At 44.0% G+C, this 9,386-nt stretch overlaps 1 protein-coding gene across 1 annotated transcript in view; it reads left to right on the top strand.

The window, feature by feature from the left end:
* Window positions 1–205: 205 nt before the first annotated feature.
* The window catches only part of pip (heparan sulfate 2-O-sulfotransferase pipe), a 111,657-nt gene continuing 102,476 nt past the window's right edge, over window positions 206–9,386 (top strand). Inside the window, exon 1 of the mRNA XM_071598266.1 lies at window positions 206–1,057. Coding sequence (XP_071454367.1) covers window positions 951–1,057 — 107 coding nt within the window. The 5' untranslated portion in view covers window positions 206–950. The remainder of the gene's footprint in view (window positions 1,058–9,386) is intronic.

The following is a 9,386-nucleotide window of genomic DNA, read 5'->3' as shown; positions in this document are numbered from 1 at the left end:
GGGAGGGGGCGACGTACAGAGTCGCCTTTCGGGTTGCGAGAGGAGAGCGGCAGGAGTCGGGGGGAGCGTGCGGTAGGGAGGGTCGCCTCGACGGAGGGGGAAGGCGATGAGGGGGCGTGGGTTGGGTTCTTCCCGCGTTCCAGGCGGTACGGGGGCAGGGCGACCGCGTCTTCTCCGAGCACACAGTCCAGCTCCGGATCGCGTGCGAAGCGGACGAGACGGTCGAAGCGAAGCGAGGGGCGTTCTCGAGAAGACCCCATCCAGTCGGTCGCCGCCATCCCCAGAGACCGAACCCCTTTTCGGCCGGTGCACGCCATGACCCCGGGTGATTGATCCTGTCGAAGACGAAGTAAATACGAAGTCGCAACTCATACCCTCGCCGGAAGTGCATTCGAATCATTCTCCACATTTATGATTGTAATTAAATGACCGTTTGATCCTGAAAACCCAGAGACCACTGTTTAAGATTTACAATTATCTGGACGAAGGAACTGTGCAAGCATTGTAGACCAGTACCAGGGGAGTGCTTTCGATCACTCCGGAACGCGTAAGGCAATCGCATGAAGGGAGTTTTGTTTGCCTGTCACCGGAATCGACTGTTAGCTGAAGATTGTGTGCGGATGTGCATGAGGACACTCGGTGAGACGTGAGGGCGGTCCGTTTGGTACACACCGAGGAGGTAAACAAAGCGAGGGCGTGGGCGGTGTGCTCATTGACCGCGAGGAGAAACTCGGAAGGAAGGCGCGCGTCCCGGGGAGGAGTGCGTCGGTCGGAGCGGGAGACTTCAACGGTCGATCGATCGGCATCCACCGACCGCTCTCGCTGGCCGGTCCCCCGTTCCGAGCCCTTCGCCGGGGACAGCGAGCTCGAAATTCGACCGAGGCCTGTTGGGGGTGGCGTAACTCAGGAAACAAGAGGAGGCGTGGCTGTCGTCGGTGGCGACAGGGTGCATGGACGCTGGCTGCAAACCACAGATAAATATCCAGTGGGCGGCGATGGACGGGGTCTTCAAAATTGGGAGGGGATTGACGGCGAGGAGATTATACGTCCCGAAAAGGTTTGTGCTGAGATATGTTTAATTCTTTGCCACAACCCTCAAGAAAATGACAGCAGAGGGGAAAATATGCTAGAATAAAGCATAAATGTTTGGTTTAAGTTTTATGCGATATTCCAATTTGATGGTTAAATAGGTTACGTTACCGTAAGAACAACGTTCCTGTTCAGCAGTTAGGCAGTAGTCGCTTTTATTATACATTATTTATATAATAAAAAACAAGTACAGACATAATTCTGGTATTGCTAATCGCCAAATGTACAACTTAATACCTTATTTAATTCCTTAAATCTTACTCACGCCTCGTTATCTACTTTGCAATCTCTCGTTAGATAACCATGCAAAAGCCATAGCTATCCATATTTTCAGGTAAATGACAATTAGTCACAATTACATCCTGAAATACTGCCAACAAAAATATGCGACTGAATATTTCAGAAAGATAAAAGAAGAGTAAAGTAATACATTCTTCATTCTCAGCTTGTTATTGATAGATCCGTCTTCCATTTATATCAATCAATCCGAAGGTAAGGATTGGTCTCTTTATTTAAAAAAAAGGAATCAAACATGACTCTCATGAAATCGGAAAGATTTTCAAGGAAAAAAAGAGCGCTCAATTCAAGATTTTAAAACAAGTTTGGAAGTTGAATCTTTTGATGCATTGATATTCAATAGCGGCACATTAATTATTTGAAGTGTTCTCGCATTTGAAGCATCAGCGTTAACACAATATTGTCAAGGTGCAGAAGTTTCTCCTCATACTGGATACAAGCGGAGTACAGGGCATGAACTTAACATAAATCATCTCTCCATCTCGCTTAAGTTGGGATCTTCTCCAGTGCCTCTCATCAAGGGTAGAAGAGCATCCTCTTTCAGATACTCGAATAATTCCGCGAGGAACGACCCCCGCAGAAGAGCAGGGGTCGAGCGAGAGATGGGCCGTCGCAGCTTTGCGAGCCGTCGTGGGGGGCGACGGCCCGCAAAGCTGCGTAATGAGATATTGGGTGCGAGACCCGCGGGATTAATTAGTTTCGTTTGGTCGGCAGGGCTTTTTAAGGTTTCCGCCTCCAGACGTCTAGCAAAGCAACAGCACGCGGAGTTACATCCGGGGCTGTGGAGGCCTGGTGTGGGAGGGGGAGGGGGGAGGGCGAAGGAGGAGATTAAATGAGTAAACAGGGCACTCGGCCACGTGAACGGAGGAATTAAATTGACGAAACTTTCAAACGAGAAAGGCACGCTGTGCTTCTGCCTCCCTCGGTCCACTCTTCACTCCTTCCCCGCCCCAGGAGGCCCGCTGCTTGGCTCACGGTGAAATGATTCGCTCGGAATATTACTCAAACGGGAATAAAAAGAAGAGGTGATCATAAATTTAACAAAAATAGTAGGGCGATACTCAATAAGGTTTTGCAACTCCCGTTTGCGCATTCGGTCGTATCATCGTTTTAATAGTATGACACGACGATTATTATTCAATACTAATATTTCAAACATTTCCCCACCCATCCATCATGCGATTATAAATGTTGAATTTTTGAATGAAGTTTCATGCGTGGATTAGCGAGCTTAATAATGAAACGGGGCAGAATCAAGTCAGTCATTTCTGACCATAAAGGAAGACCTTGAGTGAGCCTTTGATTTAACTTAGTACGGGACGAACTGCGTTGGAACAGCAATCTTTTGACGTGAAAATACTTTTGAACTCAATTTCTTCGTTGTATTGTGCTGTCAAGAATGCTAATACAAAACGATCAATGTTATGGATTTGGTCAAACATCTATTATGACTAAATCATTGAACTCGGTGTGAGTTACGCGAGTTGACTCGTATCCGGTATGCACCCTAGCGTGTGTTTTTAAATCCGCAAGCTGTATCGCAAGCTGCTGCAATAGCGCGAGGCAGGGGCGGCTCGTAAACTCTATTTTATATTCCATTAATGCTCGAAAAAGATGAAATTTCATCTTGCGTTAATCACGAATATCCTGTTCATCACCTTCCGAGTATTTCTTCGATAGACACGAAACTTTTCAAGTTATTGCATATCAGTGTTTTCCAATAGACTTAAATTTATTATTAACAAGCTATTTTACTCACACATTCGTACATTAAAATCTCAAATTTTATAGTACTCATTAAATTTATTCATTCAGAGGTTCAAAAATGTATGTTAAGGGAATTGGACGTCAACGATATTGGCATGTACATATATACGTAATATCTTGTTAATACATGAACTCAATACATTGGTGGAAACACGATGAGGGAAGAATAATGGCGTCGAAGTGGACTACGAATGTAAAAAACTCTGGTACTTGTCCCTCCTAACGATAAATTAATGCCGATGCCTTGTGAAATCATGCCAAAACGCGAGAAATTATTCCCAATTACGAAAGCCGTTTTAAGCCGGATCTACGAATACAATAATCGTTTCCGCAAAACCGTTAACCTATATAATTAATTCCACCAAGGAAACTCGCTGGCTATTTAAAGCCTTGGTATATACTTTTTATCCTGCCGCCGTTAAAATGCTAAGGCGATAAATACTAATTGTTTGCTGCACAGAGGGAGAAATCGCTTTCGTTCCACGGATGTCGCGCTTAAGTCTTGGCCGGTTTCGATAGTGCGTATCCTCTGCAAGCGATACCCTCTATCGAAACCGGTCGAGACTAAATTTCGGCATGTCCTGTAAAGGCAGCGTTTTCTTCCTCGTCGCGCCACGAAGAGTTTCGAAAAAATGAAGCCGTTGCACACGTTCATTTCTTGTGAAAAGTGTGCTCTGGATCAACAAGAGAGTAAATTTGAATGTTTGAATTGTGATGTTCCCAGTTCCGTAATTATGGCGATTTGCTGCTCTCGAATCATTACCTGTATCGAGACATTCCACTCCCTATCTCGCAGGCATTTATTTTTTGCGGATCCCGCGAATGTCATTGTAAACTAACACGAAGCCCTCTTACGCGCAAGTAACATTTATTTAACCAATCTATTTTCCGACCAAGTTAACATTTTTCGAGTGGCAATAATCGATAACGCCCTAGATTTTGAACAAATTCGGAGCACAGCAGATCATCGAAACCCTCAAAAACGCGAAGCAAGGGTGTGGAATGGGAAGCCATGTGGTAACTGACATATTTCTCATTGTCAGCGACAGCCAATAAAGCAAAAACTTAGTTTTGAACCAAATGAATTACATGTATATCCCACGTGATGGCAGTGGGTGCCCGTTTCGGAACCACGCCTGAATAAACTCGCTGCACTCTCAAAATGTGCTCAATGAGGTCACAGAAGGTGGCCGTCAGCTGCGCGACCACGGGTGATTTCCGGGCGTCCCTCTTCCAGGATCGAAGCATGGCATCCAACGGTCATCAATTACTGCAAGACAACCTTCCGGCGTTGTGCGCAAGGGATCTGCCTAGCAGCGCCACCGCTAACTAACTTAAACTGGAGTTAACCCGAAGGGTATCTACCACGGCCTCCAGCGCCATGTACTCCTGGCCACCACTCACCCGTCACAAATGTGCAGGGACCCACAGGCCCACCCATATCACCCAAACGCCTGACCCCTACTTACCATATGCCCCATAAAAATGCCATCAACCCCTGGCTCTCTCAAACGTACAATACTTGCTGGCAATGCGTCTTGGCAGCGCACCATTCCTGAAGTCCGAGGAAGTAATAATAATAAACAATTTTTATTGCTCTGGGAGCAAAGTCCCTTGGAGCAGAGTACATGTTACATGAGGTTCTGAAACCTATGGAGTGAAACAGGTTTACATAATGCATAGAATAAGGTAATTAAACTAGTCACAAAACACAATTTAACATCAGTTGAACGAAACATATAGTACAATACATACATATACTATACATATACTATATATATATATATATATATATATATATATATATATATATATATAACAATATATATATATATATATATATATAACAATAGTTATAATTACCATAGCGTAAATATTTAGCCTGATAGAACAGTAATAAGGTCATTTTGGTAGTGTGGTAGACAGATATTCAAACATGTTCCTGTTGAATTGGGATGTGTTCCTGGATAATTTTACTTTATTAGGCAGAGAGTTCCATAGTTTATAGGATGAAATACTGAATGACTTTTCATATATAGCCGTGCGGTATTTGGGAAGATGGAATGTTTTTGTAATGCGGGTTGATCTCTTTGTCGTTAGTGAATTGAATATAAAATTTTCATATAAATTTGAAGGGGTTTTTGAATTCAGAACTTTAAATAATTGTGAGGTCTTTTGAAGCATTCTCCTCTGTTCGAGTTTTAGCCAATTCAACATTTTATAGTAAGGAGTTACACGTTCATTAAAGCGCATATTAAAGATGAATCGTAGACAAGAATTTTGGAGCCTTTGTAATTTTGTACTTAGCTCCTTGTTCACATCAGTATAGACAACTGAGCAATAGTCGAGATGTGGTAATACTAGCGTTTGAACAAGCTTCTGGCGTAATGTTATAGGTATTAGGTGTCTGAAATGCTTCATTTTGTAAAGAGTTTTGTGAACTTTATTCGAAATGGCATTTACTTGCAGGTTAAGGTGCTGCTTAGATAAACTCCTAGGCTTTTCACTGTATTCGAGTAGTCAATTTGAATATTTAAAACACTTATTTTAGGGAAATCACTTGCGAGCAGCATATGTACATTGGCGGTGCTTCCAAAGATTATCGACTTGGTCTTTTTGGGATTTAGATTTAGCCGATTTTCAGTCAGCCATTCACAGATGAGTTGGATATCCTTGTCGACCAAGTCAATGGCATGGTTAAAATCAGAGTGGTAGGACTCAGAGTATATCTGTAGATCGTCAGCATAAAAGTGATGTTTACAATAAGTTATTATGGTAGCTAGTTCTTGTATAAAAATAGTAAATAATAAAGGTCCGAGAATTGACCCCTGTGGAACTCCACATAGGACAGGTTGGAAAACAGATACATTCCCGTCTTCATCTTTAACAGCTTGCTGACGATTAGACAGATAGGAGCGAAACCAGCGAAGGACGGAGTAAGAGAACTTGAGTTTTCTCATACGTTCCAGTAGCATGTCGTGGTCTACTGAATCAAAAGCCTTGCTCAAATCGAATTGGACTAAAACTCTTACCTTTTTTGCATCTATGGATCTACGTATATCGTCAGTTACCTTTATCAAAGCCGACTGAGTGCTATAGAGCTCACGAAAGCCCGACTGATACTCATCGAAGAAATTGTGCCGCGTAAGATGCTCCACTGTAACCGTATGAACGATCCGCTCGAGAGGTTTGGAAATAGATGCAAAGAAGTGCAATAGGTCGGAAGTCAGACATTTCTTTCGGAGTTGTTATTTTCATTATCGGTCGAACTAGGGTAGGAAATACAGAGTGATTGAGTGAACAGTTATAGATGTCTAGTATCATTGGCATTACTACTGGGAGAATAACGTTTAGCATTCTTGCACTGATTCCATCGACGCCTGTTGAATTTGATTTTAAACTGTTCACTTGTGTTATGAACATTTCGTGTGTATAAAGGGGGAAATAAAGCCTTCCATCGTTAAAGTCGGAGAATAATGCATGATCTAATGAAGTGAGATTATTTTGGGTTTGAGTAGAATGGTTACCACCCTCGACATAATTTTCATCCTTGAAAGCAGACGTGAGAAAGTAGCCATTTAAATCATCCAAGGGGAAGTTCATTTTGAATGGGGAACGTCTAGGCTTTCCAAGTCCGAGGCGCCTCAGCTCCTGCCAAGTGGACTTTATGTCCCATTTATCGGAAAAGCACAAAACATAGTATTTTTGTTTAGCGGTACGGATTCGGTGCTGCACTTGATTGCGAGCCACTTTGTATTGTTCGTGGAGGTTCGGGAGTTGAGTTCTTCTGAAATTACGGTGAAGACGATCCCTAACCGCCATGAAGTTCCCAATTTCGGAGGTTAACCATGGAGCTGGATGACGTTTTGGCTGAATAAATTTTTTTGGCGCATGTGTATCAAAGAGTTGCATGAGTATTGTATTGAAGATATTAATTTTTTATCCACCAGATGAGTGTTGAAGAGTTCACTTAGGTTAGTTTCAAGTGAGTCTGCTGCAAATTCGGACAAATCAAAATTCTTGAAATCACGAAAACACATATAATTAGGTTTATAAGTTTGCAGTTTAAATCTATATTTAATGAAATCTAGTTCGTGTTCAGACAAAAAGGAGATCGGGAGCTGTCCATACTCTTCAACCTTGGGCATGTCGTCGACAGTAAAGAGGTCTAGGAGGGTCCTGCTATTCACAAGATGAAGTACTGAAGTGCCGCAAATGCCCGGGCTTCAGGCTAGAATTATTGTAAAATTCAGCAGCCTCGTGTCAAGTGCGCACCACTTCTCCGGGATGCATAGAATTGGTGGCCGCAGCGATCATTCCGCCAATTATAATGGTTGGGGCGATTCGGTGCACGAGTCACCCCGAGCACATAGACGTCTCCCCGCCCCCATGCGCCTCCCCAGGATGCATGCGCCGCTGCTTCGAACACCTGCGATGGCGACAATTGTGGAATTAAAATTATTCCAATTATCAAAACAGCCACCGTATTCTCACCAGATTTGCCCCCAGCGACCTTTTGGATTTGTGAACATTGAAAAAATGGCTCCGCAGAAAACGATTCACGTCGAATGAGAAGGCCATCGCCATCATTGATCCCCTATTTTGAGGCCCATCCGAAATCCCAATTTTTGAACGGTTAAAAGAAGTTGGAGAAACGCTGGTTAAAATATGAATGTCGAGCTAAAATGAGATTTTGTTGAAAAATAAGAACAATTCACTGAAAATAATATGTTTTCTATTTTTTACAAGGACTTATTGAATGACCCACGTATTACCCTTACAATGGACTACAACCTTGACGTGGTGGAAGGGCTTGTGCGTTCCAATATCCCCCTAGAGCTGTGCTGGTGGAAATAACGATAATTACTCCTAGTATGGTCACCCATGCCAGATAAGGTCGAAGGTTAGGAGCCACACGAAAGGTAGTCCACGCAGCGTCTGTTCCTCAGTGAGGCGGCTGCAATGGCGTCTGACCCCAGTGGGGCGGCCAGTAAGTGATGGTGTCACCTTAAAAACACTATTGAGGAAGGAAACGGTAAACCATCTCAAACTTTAATCCAAAGAATGCCATGACGGACATACTAGAAATAAGCCTGGTTCCTGGAAACTACGGGACTCGGCAAAATCGGCCATGTGTCGTGCCCGTGCAAGGCTCCCGCGTTCGCCACTTTGTTAAATCCTTGCCATGAGAAAGCGATAAAATAGGCAGAAAATAACCGGATTATTTAGATTTGAGACTTAGAATATTAGAAAAATGATGAAGGTAGGATAGTTAGTGAGTATAAAGTGAGAGATGGAAAGAGTAAATATAAATATTTTAGGCCTATGCGAGGTGAGGTGGGAGGATAGCAGGGATTACTGAAGTGATAGTTATGGAATAATATACAGCGTCGGGGACGAGAGCCAACGAGAGGTTACCATTACATTAAATTAAGAGGTAGGAAGAGGCGTAGTCAGCATAAAAAAGCAACAGATAGAATATGCTATTAGAAATAAAAGAACCGACGAAATTGGTCATTGTTCAGGTATACCAAGCAATCATATATGGAGGAAGAAGTCGATAGGATAGTATAGGATCAGTGCGTGAATGAAACGGGTATCAAACGCAGGTGGATAAATCAATGGCATGCCATTAGTAGTCGGGTGTCAAGGAGCAGACCCTAACGTTGCACCTTACGCGCTTGAAGAGAACACATGCGGGTGGAGTGCGAGAGGGCCGTGCACCGAACTCCTCACGAATGGAACCCCGCTCCTTCGGATCTGACAACTCGTTCGCTGGAGATCCGCAAGAGCCAGAAGTGTATTGGCGCGCGGGAGGCTGCGACTTGGGGTCGGTCGCCAGCGTCCCGTCTGAGGCGGAGGGGAAGGGGGGACGGCGGGCTCCTTTCAAAGGTGGAAGGGGACAGCAGCGAAGCGTCTCACGTCTTCTTAATTGCGACTTCTCGGCTGTCCCTCGAGATAAGGACGCCGCAGCGGAGACCATCGCAACTTCCGGCGAACTGCCATCCGTCGTCGCGTGGTGAGCCTCCCACCCCCGCTTGAGTTCGGCCTGTGATTCCATCGTCCCGACAGCGGTCTTGCATCTCTCAATTATCTCTTTAAAAACCCTTCATTGGTAGTATCAAAATAAAATAAATGGAATTATCAAACCATTCCGGCGATGACTTATCCGCGCCGACAAGATACGTGAGTGAATGTTGGACAACAACATCAGGTCTGCCATGTCTTCGTGT

The sequence above is a fragment of the Hetaerina americana genome, unplaced genomic scaffold (genome assembly GCF_022747635.1).
Source record: "Hetaerina americana unplaced genomic scaffold, ioHetAmer1.1.p SCAF_92, whole genome shotgun sequence".
NCBI classification, from domain to species: domain Eukaryota; kingdom Metazoa; phylum Arthropoda; class Insecta; order Odonata; family Calopterygidae; genus Hetaerina; species Hetaerina americana.
Note: the sequence above shows the minus strand (reverse complement) of the source record. Positions and strands in the feature narration are given on the sequence as shown.